Raw genomic sequence first — 14487 nt, 5'->3', positions numbered from 1 at the left:
TACCATAGAGGTGTCCCTGCAGACATCCAAATAGATATTGATGAAGACAGAGAAACAGAAAGAATTTATTCCCTTTTTACCCTCAGTTTACTTAAGCTGCAGAAGATGGAAGGTAAATACACAATCTATTTTTATATAACCATAATCTTTCATTACCAATTCCTAAAGTATTGCTTTAGCATTATACAAAAGTTGAAAATACTCATAGATTTACCAAAATGTTATTTATATGAAAGTTGACAAACCCACAGGGGGCATTTTTCATTGACATTCATGAAGTTAAAATACTGTTTTTGCATGAATGTGATGATCCTAATAAATAAAATGTATATATTTTAGTTATCTTGGCTTTGCCAGGGGAAATCCCCTCAGCATAAGACACTTGAAAAATTCTTATTTGAACTACACATTGCATTTATAGAATTTAGTTGTCTGATCAGAGATTTGTTTTCCTGTTCCTTTTAGAGGCTTGTGGAACTATTGCAGTCTATCAAGGACCACAGAAAGAGCCTGATGATTATTCTAACTTTGTAATCGAGGATTCTGTAACAACCTTTAAGACAATTCAGCAAATAAAAAGCGTAATTGAGAAGCTGGATGAACCTCATGAAAAATATAGGAAGAAAAGATCCAGTAGTGCAAAATATGGGAGCAAGTGAGTGATTTTTAAGCTATCGTAAACATATTTTTAAACAGTTTGAGATTGCCTCTCCTGCCCCACCCTCACACCTCCTGCTCACCCACATCTCTCAAGACCCAGCTGAGGACCATTCTCTGGTGTAAGTTTCCCTGGCCACTCAAACTCAAAGTGCTCTTTGTGGCCCGGCGCGGTGGCTCAAGCCTGTAATCCCAGCACTTTGGGAGGCCGAGACGGGCGGGTCACGAGGTCAGCAGATCGAGACCATCCTGGCTAACACGGTGAAACCCTATCTCTACTAAAAAATACAAAAAAACTAGCCAGGCGAGGTGGCGGGCGCCTGTAGTCCCAGCTATTCGGGAGGCTGAGGCAGGAGAATGGCGTAAACCCGGGAGGCGGAGCTTGCAGTGAACCGAGATCCGGCCACTGCACTCCAGCCTGGGCGACAGAGCGAGACTCCGTCTCAAAAAAAAAAAAAAAAAAAAAGTGCTCTTTGTGTTGTTCAGTTTAGCCGTCATTTCACTGTGTTGGTGCTATACTTTATCCACTTTTAAATTTCATATATATATGTATATGAAATTATATATGTATATATTTATATATTATTTGTATTTATATAAAAAATATATATTTTTATATATTTAGTTTTTGTAGAGACAGGTTCTTGCCCTGTCACACAGGCTGGAGTGCAGTAGTATGATCATAACTCACTGTAACCTCCAGCTCCTAAGTTCAAGCGATCCATCTCAGCATCTTGAGTAGCTAGGACTACAAGTGTGCACCACCGTGCCCAGCTATTTGTTTTATTTTTTGTGGAGACAGGGTCTTGCTATGTTGCCCAGGCTGGTTTTGAATTTCTGACCTCCAGTGATCCTCCTGCCTTGGCCTCTCAAAGTGCTGGGGTTACAGACATGAGCCAACACTACCAGCCTGTCACCAGTTTTAATGTTATGTTCAATTGTAATTCATTTCTTGAATACTTAGTAGGTCTTTGTTTTGTTTTTGTTTTTACTGATCCTCTTTCTACAGTACGTAATAAGAATTCACAAAACTCACCCCCCAAAAAAAATAAGCTGTAAAAGTGCTAAAGTACTTTATAGTTGATTTTTTGGACCACTTCAGGTGTAGATGGATACTACGATGGGTAACAACAGCAACAACTCACATTTATTGGAAGGGGCATTGTGCTTAGTACTTTACAGCTTAGATTGCTTTTAGAAGCAAGTTATGAAGTCCCAATTGAGGTGGCTTAAACAATAAAACTATTTACTCTTGCAAATTAAGTAGTTAACTTCTACAGTTGGTTAATTCAGCAGCTCAGCACTGTCATCAAGGAACACCTGCCACTCAGCCAACCTCAACAAGGTGATTCCTCAGGCTTATTCTCTCATGAGCTGCAATAATTCAGAGCCCCACATTTTTATATTATAGCATCCAGAGGCAGAAAAAGCTGTTTTCTCCTTACTAGGAGAAAGGAACCTTCTCTAGAGTTACCCCCGGCCTTCCCTGAAACACATGGCTGCCCAATGTTAGAGCAGAATCGGGGTCTGTTTACAAAGAAGTGGCTAGGGAGGGGATGGTTCTTGGGCGGCCAAGTAACAATGTTTGCCACAGTGAACACTCATTGATCCTCAAATCAGCTCAACTTGGTTTTATCCTCATTTTACAGCTAGTGAAATGGAGGCTTGGGGAAGCTAAATGCCTTGCCCAAGGTCACACAGCTGACTAGGGCTCTGAATCCTGGCCGCACCACTTTAAATGTTCTTTGAAAAGTGTGTGTATTAATAATTATATTTTTTATTGATGTACAATAAAAATCAATTTGACAGGTATAAATATTTATATTCTTCCTAGATAGCTGCCTCAATTAGGTTATTATAAGCATCCTAATCCTGTCTTTTCTGTACTAATGTAATTGGTTCTCTTCCAACAGCAGTAATCCAGTTTCCTTGGAGCCCTGGGAAGTTTCCATATGAGATCCCAGACATTCTTTCTTAAATTTCTCATACCCATACACACCATACCACTTCCCAGTTTTATTTTTCTCTATTAAAAAAATCATGCTCTACTGTACTAAATATCTTATTAATTTTATTTACCCTATACCAGAATGTAAGTTCCATGATGGCAAGGTTTTTCTTGGTCTGTTTTGTTTACTACTTTAAGTTCTACACTAGGGTCTAAGATTTAATAGGTGGTCAGTAAGTACTTGTTGAATTAATGAAACAAGATTTGGCATGAGAGATTATCCAGGGAAAATTCTAAATGCTTAATGGATTATATATTTGTCACCCTTTAAATTTTTATATTTCTTAAATTTTGAAAAATGACTTTTTTTCTTTTCTAGGGAAAATCCAATTGTTGGGAAAGCATCTTAGAGTTTAACAGATTGGTTCAGAAGAACTGGAAAATATTATTTTTCTTGGAGCTTTTCAATTCATCATATATTTTGTTCATAGTATTTAAGAATGAACATTCGCTTCAATGTCATCTGCCTCCACATTGTATTTAATATTTAATAATTGAAATTAATTGTTTGGGAATCCTGGTATTGATGTATTACTAGAGAATTTAAAGCCCAGGATTCCCTTCATACCTGTGTGACCAAATCTATATTTCTGCAACTTCTTTTTAATCGAAAGAATCTTCCTAGAAAAGCTTTGTAACAAAGGGAGAACTCCTCCGTAGCAAGAAATCATCTCTTCTTATAACACTCTGTTCTGTGGACTTGTTTTGACTACCATCAGTGCCTGCTCTATACTGCCAACATTGTGTTTTACTAGAAAATTCCAATTCATGACAGTTCGGAGCTTTTCATTTAGTTCATGTAGACCCTCCCGCTTTAAAAAAGAAAAAAAGTGAGAAATGATTTTCCTTTGATCCATCAGTCATTACAGGTTCCATTCAAGACAGTGATAGAAATTTTAGAAAACTGCCAGAGCATCCTTGAAAGTTGCTAGATCCTTTTGCCTAAAGATGTAAACAAAACTCAAGACAGGAGGAATCAGGGAATACGTGCTATTGTGTGCATCTTGTTTACATTTGGAATCAGTGATGGCAAAAGAAATAATGAGACCTCTGAAATTGTTTTCATTGTTTTAAATACCAGGTACTCATTTTCTTGATTTGAAAGTTTAACATGACTTCTAAGGACATCTCTTCTGAAAAAGAAAGTAAACAGGGAATGAAGGATGCCCTCCTCATAGTGTTTGGTTCTGCTCTTACTCGAGAACGGTCACTCGGCGCACTTTAACAATCTGGACTGCTCCAGATTATACTTTAGATACTTCATGGTATCTAATCTTTATGATCAGTTGAATGATCAGTGTTTAAGTCTAAAAATAATGCTTTCCTGAAAATGTTTATATTTCATTACTGTTTCCTTATTGCCTGCTAGCCAAATGGAATTTGGGCAAGCAACTCTTTGAAGACTTTTTTTACCCTAGAAATTTACTTTTGTCCTAAAAACCCTAACTGTAAATAAGCAGTCGAAGCAAGTTGCCACCTTGAATTTGAGGGATACACTTTGCTTCATCAGTATTAAAAACCATGGTACTTTTATTTTGTCTTTTTTAATTCAAAACATTTTCTAAATGTGGTACTTTAAACCTTGGAGTATTTACATGTTTCTGTTCAAAACTGTGACTTATTAATGTAAGTCTGCTAGTAGTACTTTTTTTGTTTCCCTGAGCATAAGCTATATTTCAAGATATACTTTGCCAATTTTGTTATTGGTGGGTAATTGTTTTTAAATTATATTGTTACTAGGTAATTATTTTTAAAGACTACTGGCATACCATCAAAGTTGTTCCATAAAAGAATATAACTGAGCAATGTATTTCTCTAAATGACTTGTAAAAATCAATGAGTTACATTTAAGTCTGCATTATGGTAGATTATTACTCCTGGCTCATTTTGAAGACAAGTTTGAAAAAGTCCTTAAATTTTATAAGCTTGTAGATTCCATAAACTACACTGATTTATACATTTGAAAGAATTTAGCCATTTAATAAATTTCTCATTCTCAACTTGCATTTAGATTAAAATTCTTTTTATGAGTCTCTGAAATGTCTACCTGCGAAGAACATGTAAACATTGCCAGGTACCAGTCATTATTCTTTAGTGGCTTTTTAGTCCTCTGCTATTTTTTTTAAGGCAAAAGAAATATTCATCTAACATTTCTAATATCAAATCCCCAATTGTGATTGTTTTTAAAGATCATGGCATGATCACAGGGACCAAGGCTGTGTGCATACATAACTCTGGATTTGAAAGGAGGAGAGTTCAGCCATCTAGTTCTTTTCTTCACATGACACTTTTAAAACAGCCAGTTTGACTGAAATTAACCAACTTGGCACAGCCTAAAAAGAAGTAATGTGAAATTAAATTATTTTTCTTTGAAAGTCTTTTGAAATAAGAGACCATGTAAGTAGGACCCTAAGATAACCAAGGAATTTGCCTCCAGGGCCCTCATTCCTCTGCCATTACTTACAAATTTTTTAATTTTTACTACCTAATACTCTTTCTCTACCTTTTCCACATTTGAAAACATACAAGGCAGCTCACTTCATCCAAAAACCTAAAAACTCCAGGAAGGAAAGAAAAGATGATATGGAGAAACTTGCCATAGATGCCGGTTCTGGTTCTTAGTTTAGCCATTTCCATCAGTTGAAATTGTGGTGTGATCTGTGCTTGTTTTGTTGTTTTGTTTTTGTTTAGCTTTGTTTTTTAATATTCATTTAATAAGATGATGGGCAATAGCAAAGATTTTTACTCCCAGGAATATAATTTATCAAATTGAACTATTTTATTTGCCAAAGAAACTTGTTTTTAATATCACGGGTAATGGGTAAGTGTCAAAACTAGGCTTTTTTTAATTAAACAAAAGAAGGTGACGAATGATATGGCTTTTGTTTCTGTTTCTGAAGCCTGATTTCATTTATGCCAGGTTTTGAAAAACATCTTTTTATTAAGTGAAAGCACCTTTAATTTGCTCTAACGGTACATCCTGTAAAGACAGAATTCTGCATAGCATTTTAGGTGTTTTTACAGTATGTGAAAAATACAAGACTCATTCTAGAGTTAAATTACCAATCTTGGTTGATATTATCTGCTTCCATTTTTATTAATTTGGAAATTAATATGTTGCTAGTAAATATTGGTTTTTACAGTACCCAGTTTGAAAATGTAAGTTATCAAAACTTAATGTAGTGAATTTGTTTAACCATGTTGTATTGTTGAGAATGTATTTTTATTTAAATTTTATTTTCTTATCAAGAGTATTATAAAAATTAACTTTTGTAACTGTCGCTTGGAAATAACTCAAATAAATTACAAGAAGCCTGTCTGTTCTTTGTGAGACTGTATTTTCTTACTGATTTAGTAATTTCTCGTTTAAAATTATTATACCTTTCCTATTAGTAAGGGAACTGTGGAAGTGAGAAGTCTCCAGTAAGAACAATGCAATCTGAAAAGTGTTCAGTTTTCTTAAACTTAACTAGGCTGATTTTTGATGGGTGGGTTCTTCTTTTTTGAGACGAAGTCTCCCTCTATCCCCAGGCTGGAGTGCAGTGGTGTGATCTCGGCTCACTGTGACCTCTGCCTCCCGGGGTTCAAGCGATTCTCCTGCCTCAGCCTCCCGAATAGCTGGGACTTCAGGCAGCACCACCATGCCCAGCTAATTTTTGTATTTTTAGAAGAGATGGGATTTCACCATATTGATCAGGATGGTCTCTCTCTCTTGACCTTGTGATCTGCCCGCTTCAGACTCCCAAAGTGCTGGGATTACAGGCGTGAGCCACCGTGCCTGGCCTCTAATGGGCTGTGTTCTTATTTGTTCATTCATTCAACAGACTTGTTTTGAGGACCCATGGTCTTCAAAACACCTTGCAGGCTCCTGTCATTCCCTAGAGCCGTGTACATCTGCATGGAGGAATATAATTCACTTGTATCTAGATAAAGTTTAAAGCTGAGTTTTCCAGACTATATTTGACTTTTTAAAGAAGAGTGGAAAGAAGAATTATTTCAGAGCCTCTGGTTACTCAGGCCGTGCACTGACCCCTGCAGATTAACCTACCCCATAGCTTGACCTTCAGTGCATCATCCTTCAGGATGTGAGAATTTGCCCGTGTTGTGCCATGTTAGTAAGATACCTGGAGAATATAAAGTGACAGCACCAGAGACCAGGTTAGTGGGTGTAACTTGTGCCCTCCCCGGTTCGTGCCTGAACCCTTTTATGATAGCATCCCTAAAAACCCTTCTATAAAACAAAGCCCCTGGGCTCCAGAGGAATTTAAGGTTAACAAAGTGGAAAGGACAGGGTTCTGAATCTCTGTATTTATCAAAACATTAGAATTCCTCTCATACTAGCGCATGTATAGAATAGAACTTGTGAAAAGCATCAGATTTAGGGTTCTGGTCTATGATAGAAGTAAACTAGGCATTTAAGGGAGAGGCCATACTCCTATTTCAAATTGTCTGATTCCAAAATGAGAGACACCCAGGGCCAAACAGTGTCCCTTTATTACACAAGAATAAGAAACAAGACATACTTTGGCACTCCTGGTATACATTTTTCTACTCTACTGGCAAGTACTGAACTCCTCTAGAAACGTTTCAGAGAATAACTTGTCTTGGGTACCGACCATATTCAGAGATCTTTGGTCTTAATTCTTCATACATATCTTCACCTGAGGTTTGCTCTTTTGTGGCCAAAAGGTCATTCTTTGGCTTACCATTTTGCCATTTGACTTCAAAGTTCGGGGACACCATTTGCCATCATATTTTGAGCTTATGTCTATTTTTTATATTGACAGCAGAAGTGTGACTTGTTTAATTAATGTACTATTAAGATTTCATCACTTTTCTGCCTTATATTTCCAAACCCTTTTTGTTTCGTACTATTAGGCAAAGCCTTTGTGCTTTTTATTGATTTGCTTTTTGAGATGGAGTTCAGTCTTAGATACATAAATTTTACACATCAAGAAAGAATTCTGTTGTCTAGAGCAGATAAGATTGTTTTCCAAACTTAACATTTTTCTCAACTCCATCCAGAACCAAGAAGACCACACTGCCTGCAGAGTTAGAGGAGCAACCATTATTTTAATGGTTCCCAATGCACAATGAGGTAAAGGATCCCTAGAGAGACACCTCAGAATCTGCATCAGAATGTAGTTTTTGTTTGTTTTTGTTTTTTAAGGTGGAGTCTCACTCTGTTGCCCAGGCTGGAGTGCAGTAGTGGGATCTCGGCTCACTGCAACCTCCACCTCCCGGATTCAAGCAATTCTCCTGCCTCAGCCTTCTGAGTAGCTGAGATTACAGGTGCCCACCACCACGCCTGGCTAATTTTTGTATTTTTAGTAGAGACGGGGTTTCACCATGTTGGTCAGCTCATCTGAAACTCCTGACCCCGGGTGATCCGCCCGCTTCAGCCTCCCAAAGTGCTGGGATTATAGGTGTGAGCCACCATGCCCAGCCAGAATGTAGTTTGAAAGACACTGTCAATATTATTTTACGTTTGGAAATGCAAAATATCACCTATTTTTATAATACCAACTACCAAAAACAAAGGTCAACAAAATCATCACTGAGAGAGAGTCATAGGTGAGGCCATAATTCTCACCTGGAGACCTTTGGGGCTTGAGGTTTTGTTGTTAACATGGGACATTTGCTTTTTAAAGCTTGGAAAACAGGAATATAGGCTAAATTAAATTCCGAATCTTGACATAAAGTCTTAGTACTAAACTACCATCAAAATTATGTGTCAGGAGTAAGAATACAGCAAAAATCACTGGTCCCTTAGAGCTTATACTCCGGAAAATGGAATAAAAGTAAAATATGTCAGATAGTGGTGTGGAGCAAAGTAATGTGCAGGAAAGAGACAGGGAGTGCTCAATGGGATGAGGGATCAAGGAAGGAGATATCTTTCAACAAAGACCTGAAGAAGGTGAGGAAGGAAGTGATGTGAATATGTAGGGGAAGATCCTCGTAGGAAGAAGAAATAAAATAACATGGTATGCTGAAGAACAGCAGGGGGATTGGTGTGGCTGAAGCAGGATGAGTGAGAGGGAATGGGAGACAGGAGACCTGGGCGATGGAGGGTCAAGTGGCTCAATGATGTGATTCACTTACCTTTTTTGGATTGCTCTGACTGCTATGTTGAGAAACATCTCAAGGAGGCCATAGGAGGAAGAGGGGACCGGGGAGACCAGTACACTCATCAGGTGAGGGGTGATAGTGATAGTGCCATGGGTGATTGGAGTGGTCAGGTTCTGGTTATGTTTGATGGTAGAGCCAACACGATTTACTGACAGGCAGAATGTGGGAGAACGGAGTCTGGGAAGATCCAGTAGCTTAAGCAACTAGAAGAAAAGGGGTCATTCACTGAGCTGGGAAAGACTATAGGAGGAGCAGGATTTTACGTGTTTTATCTATGTCCACGTTAATGATTCCCGGAAGCCGGGTCCACTTAAGTCACTTAGTAGCAGCACATATTTTATCCAGTTTTAAACATTTATCATAACTTCCTCACCAGATTGTAAATGACTCCTACAACCCTTGCACTTCGTTGCGAAAAGGCTCAATAAACATTCCATGAAGGAATATCTTACTCTGGCTAATGGTGGAACAGCAAGGGCTTGGCTGACAGTGATGATTCAACTAGAAACTGCATTTATGATCTTGGTTAAATAACCTTTTTGGGTTTGTGTGTCTTTACAAGTGTAAGATTTTAAAGATTATATTGTCAAGAAAAAGTATCGGGCCCCTGCTACCCACTACACATGCTGCTAAACCCAGGGGCCCTAAGATGCTGCTCTCAAGCTGCTCAGGGTCAAGCTAGGGACTGGACCAGAGGGACCTGAGGATTTTTCATAAGTTCAATGCCCAGACAACCCCTAGGACCCCTCCCACCCCCCAATTATTTGTGTAGATCATTTGATTCCTCCAGTGGACTCTTTTTGAGAGGATGTTCCCAGCCTTCCCCAAAAACTCCATGACAATGGGCCAATTTAGCAGCATCTTCGACCCTGTAGAATGTATTGTCATGCTTCCCCAAGAAGAGTCCTGGTCATTCCTGAGATTTTTGGCTTAACCAATGAAAGAGCCTGGTGTGGGAAATGAACCCAGCACCCATTCTGCCAAGGCGTATAGACAAAAAGCAGCCTTGACCGGGAGCAGTGGCTCACGCCTGTAATCCCAGCGCTTTGGGAAGCTGAGGCAGGCGGATCACTTGAGGTCAGGAGTTCAAGACCAGTCTGGTCAACATGGTGAAACCCCATCTGTACCAAAAAATACAAAAATTAGCTGGGCATGGTGGTGCATGCCTGTAATCCCAGCTATTCCGTAGGCTGAGGTGGGAGGACTGCTTGAACCCAGGAGGCAGAGGCTACAGTGAGCCAAGACTTTGCTACTGCACTCTAGCTTGGGTTGGACAGAGTAAGACTTTGTCTCCAAAAGATTTAAAAAGCAGCCTTATGGCTCAAATAAGGAGCGGAAGGGACTGACAGTTGCATTATGTTGGCACAGAACACACCTTGGATGATAATGGCCCCTTCCAGTGTGCAGCATAGATCTGGACATTCTCTCCTCTGGCTGGCTAGCCACTCGCCTACCCCTCCCACTGTTTACAGGAAACGTGGAAGAAATTAAAACTTGTGGCCAGTAAGAGTGTAACCATCATGTGGAGACTCAATTGGATTTTTTTGTGTGTGGTAGTTTAAAAGAAAACAAAATACTACATTTCAAAAACATTTGCAGCAAAAAATAAAGTAAATCATTATCTCAAGCTAATTTTCATAAGTAAATGCTCTGTACTTGTATCTTGGAAAGTTGCAAAACATTTTATTTTATTTAAATGCTTAAGGGAATGTAGAGATTTGCTCAGTTATGAGATAGAAATCCTTAAATCTAATCACTCAATTTGAAACATTTTATCCACATATTGAGAAATATGTGAAAACTTTTACCTCTAGACCACTAAAACATAGTAGGGAAGCAAATCATATCACCTGCACACCCTAAATTCCTGAAGTCTATATAGCAGCCAGTGAAAGTGCCAACATTCAGCTAACCTTTGTTTTTCAGCCACCCTAACAGCGGGGGGTGCACGGAGGGGGATGGGGTTCACATTTCCAGTCATAGTTCAAGAGGTGTTTTCTCAAACCAGTCCCAGGCTTCCTACAATTTCCTGCAATTCCAATACAAGCAACCACACAAGGTGGGGGGTGGGAGGAAGAGCTGGTCCTTTGGCCTCCTCTCCACTGGAACCCTTCACTTGTCGTCTTAAGACGAAAAAATGGCCTGGAGGTGGGGGGTGTGGGGCTCCTCAGGCAGCAAGAGCCACTTACAGAGCCTGGGAAGGCCTGGCCTGCACCAGTTTCAGACCCCACAACCCTCCTTCAGGGCTTCCAGGGCCGCTCTTAGGGCCACATAGGTGGGCCTAGAGGATCAGTGCTATCGTGCCCTCTGCTGAACTAGTGCACATAATAAATTCTAAATAAGTGCTATTATTACTACAAGGCCTGAGACAGACACCCGATCTCATAAGAGGTGCCCAAAACACTTAGGTAGCCCTCCTTCAGACCCTTGATGCTCACTCAACCTGTAGGGGGTTTGACTGGGGATCACACTTGGAGAGCCATCGGCTGCTCCATCTCTTCATAAGACTGGCTCTGCCTGTGACAAAGCAACACCTGGACCACCTTAGAACAGTGGTTCTCAACCAGGGATGGTTTTTGCCCCCAGGGGGCATTTGGCAGTATCTCAATTTTTTTTTTGTTTTTTAAGTTTCTGCGACAGTCTCGCTCTGTCGCCCAGGCTGGAGTACAGTGCTGCAATCTTGGCTCACTGCAACTTCCGCCTACCAGGTTCCAGTGATTCTTGTGCCTCAGCTTCCCAAGTAGCTGCAACTACAGGCATGCCCCACCATGCCTGGCTAATTTTTGTGTGTGTGTTTTTAGTAGGGGTTGAAGGGGTTCACCATATTGGCCAGGCTGGTCTCAACCTCCTGACCTCATGTGATCCTCTCATCTTGGCCTCCCAAAGTGCTGGGATTACAGGCATGAGCCACCATGCCCAGCCTCAAAAAATTTTTGTGTTGCTGTTGATATCTAGTGGGTAGAGGCCGGAGATGCTGCTAAGCATCCTACAAGGTACAGAACAGACCCCTGCACAAAGAAGTGTCAGGTCCAAAATGTCACTAGTGCCTAGTGTATCCAACAGTTAAGAGCACAGGCCTAAGGGACAGACCTGGTGCCACTGGCCAACCGAGCAGCCTTGGCCATGTTCCCTAAGCTCTGCAAACCCTAGTCTCCAAGCATCAAATGGGAATAACGATATCTGACCTCAGAGTTGGTGTGTGGAACATAAACAGAGTCACACAGCTCAGGTCCGTGAGCACACGAGCAGGCGCTCGGTGAGTGCCAGGCTTTATTTTCAGGCAATCCAAAGCTCTCTGCAAGGGGAAAACCACTTTGCTCTGTCTGAGCTACAGAGACCTTGTTTTCATAGATCAGGGCATCGTGACCCCAGGTTCTCCATTTGGCTGTGCCCCTGACTTCTCCTCTCTATTACTTTTCTCAGTGCTAGGGAACTCATGCAAGGGTGCAGGTGGAAGCCCACCGGGGGCGAGAAGTACACACAGAAATGTCCTCCCTGCCTAGCAAAGCAGCAGTATCATCACGCAAGAGCTCCAGAGAAACCTCTTTTCTCAGAGCTGCTGGCTCAGCGGAGCAAAGGTGACTTTGTGGGACTCTGCGCGGGTTGAACCAACCCTAACTAGGATATTATGAGCCATGCTGGTCCCCCAGTAGGAGGGCCCAAGCCTCACACTGGAGACTCAGGAGGAGTGGCCTCCACACCACACCTCAGAGGAGGGAGGTGGAGGAGCTGCTGGGCCTACAGGAGGGAGAGCTAAAGGGCTCCCTGAAGAGGAGAGATCAGAGCCCTGCCGGAGGCCCTGGTGGCGAGAAGGGCACAGAATGGGAGGCATGCCATGATGGTGATCCCATGCCAGGAGGAAATTTTCCTTCCTTCCTTCCTTCCTTCCTTCCTTCCTTCCTTCCTTCCTTCCTTCTTTCCTTCTTTCCTTCTTTCCTTCTTTCCTTCTTTCCTTCCTTCCTTCCTTCCTTCCTTCCTTCCTTCCTTCCTTCCTTCCTTCCTTCCTTCCTTCCTTCCTTCCTTCCTTCCTTCCTTCCTTCCTTCCTTCCTTCCTTCCTTCCTTCCTTCCTTCTTTCTTTCTTTCTTTCTTTCTTTCTTTCTTTCTTTCTTTCTTTCTTTCTTTCTTTCTTTCTTTCTTTCTTTCTTTCTTTCTTTCTTTCTTTCTTTCTTTCTTTCTTTCTTTCTTTCTTTCTTTCTTTCTTCTTTGAGATGGAGTCTTGCTCTGTCGCCCAGGCTGGAGTGCAGTGGCACCATCTCAGCTCACTGCAAACTTGTACCTCCCAGGTTCAAGCGATTCTCCTGCCTCAGCCTCCTGAGTAGCTGGGATTACAGGCATGCACCACCACACCAGGCTACTTTTTGTATTCTTAATAGAGACAGGGTCTCACTGATACACACAGGAGACACAGAAATACTGGGTATAAGAGGGCAGTTCCCTGGCAAAGGCCCACCCTCAAGCCTGGAAACCGGCGACCCTAAATGAGGACACGCATTCCTGTTTTCACACCCAAAAGTTGTCTTTTGACCGGCCACGCTCCCCTATCCTGTGCCTATGTAAACCCCAAACCCCAGGCTCCACAAGCCGATGAGATGAACAGAAGAGCAGAACGGCATAACGCCCTGGCAAAGAGAAGAGAAGAGGGAGGTGTGTGAACAACGAGAAGAGTTTGGCTGGGGACGGTTGGAGAGGAGATTGGCCACTGAATGGTCAAACTGGAGGGAAAGATCATCTTCCCACTCCATCCCCCTTCCAGCTCCCCATCCATCCCACTGAGAGCCACCTCCACCACTCAACAAAACCCCTGCATTCACCATCCTTTAAGTCCATGTGCGACCTGATTCTTCCTGGATGCTGGACAAGGACCTGGGTACCAAGAGGGCACTGAAGTCAGTTAAAACTTGAGCTGTCCATGGATGGCAAGACTGAAAGAGTGCACTGTAACATGCACCCCCTTGGGCTTTGGGGGTTGCAGACACCCACCCCCTGACGCTGCCCTGGGGCTGGAGCCCAGGTGTATTCACCCCAGCTCCTGCACCTGCCCATCCACTCCCCCTCCCATAAGGGGTTTGAACACATGGCAGCCGAACAGATGAGCCATACCCCGCTTGGAGGGTCAGGGAACTCTCCCATTTTCATCACCGTGTTGCCCAGGCTGGTGTCAAACTACTGGACTCAAGCAATCTACCCACCTCAGCCTCCCAAAGGGCTGGGATTACAGGCATGAGCCACTGCCCTTGGCCTCCAGGAGGAAATTTTTTACGGTGTCGAACCAAAAACTGCCTCCTGCAGGCCCTGTCCTTCCCCTAGCCCTCTGCCCCTGGACCCTGCCTCTGGAAGGGCAGCCCCACCCAGTTCTGGAACAGTCCTGGGGGCAGAAAGGGCTTCAGAAGTTCCCACCGCACCAGCATGTGGGTTCCACCTGAGCTAGGGTTAACAGATTTAGGAAATAAAATACAGGACACCCAGTTAAGTTTGAATTTCAGAGAAGCAACAAATAATTTATTAGTTCATTAGTTCACGTATATTCCATGTAGAACTTACGTATTTTATCTGGCAGCTCTCCTCCCTCCACACACGGAGGACACAGTCCCTCGGGAAGAGAAGCCCCTGGGGAGAGGCGCTCTGCCCTCGGCCTGCCTGTGGCTGCTGGTTCTGAGGGGCGGAAGGTGCCTGTGGAGGGTATGCCCCTGAG

General features: G+C 42.1%; 1 protein-coding gene across 2 annotated transcripts in view; it reads left to right on the top strand.

The window, feature by feature from the left end:
- RASA2 (RAS p21 protein activator 2) overlaps positions 1–5984 on the top strand; it is a 122989-nt gene extending 117005 nt beyond the window's left edge. For both annotated transcript variants that reach the window (XM_073023552.1, XM_073023551.1), the window contains exons 22-24: positions 9–112; positions 466–655; positions 2985–5984. In XM_073023552.1, coding sequence (XP_072879653.1) covers positions 9–112; positions 466–655; positions 2985–3015 — 325 coding nt within the window. In that variant the 3' untranslated portion in view covers positions 3016–5984. The remainder of the gene's footprint in view (positions 1–8; positions 113–465; positions 656–2984) is intronic.
- Positions 5985–14487: the final 8503 nt, after the last annotated feature.

The sequence above is a fragment of the Chlorocebus sabaeus genome, chromosome 15, assembly GCF_047675955.1.
Source record: "Chlorocebus sabaeus isolate Y175 chromosome 15, mChlSab1.0.hap1, whole genome shotgun sequence".
NCBI lineage: Eukaryota > Metazoa > Chordata > Mammalia > Primates > Cercopithecidae > Chlorocebus > Chlorocebus sabaeus.
The sequence above is the reverse complement of the archived record's forward strand: the minus strand, read 5'-3'. Positions and strand labels throughout refer to the sequence as shown.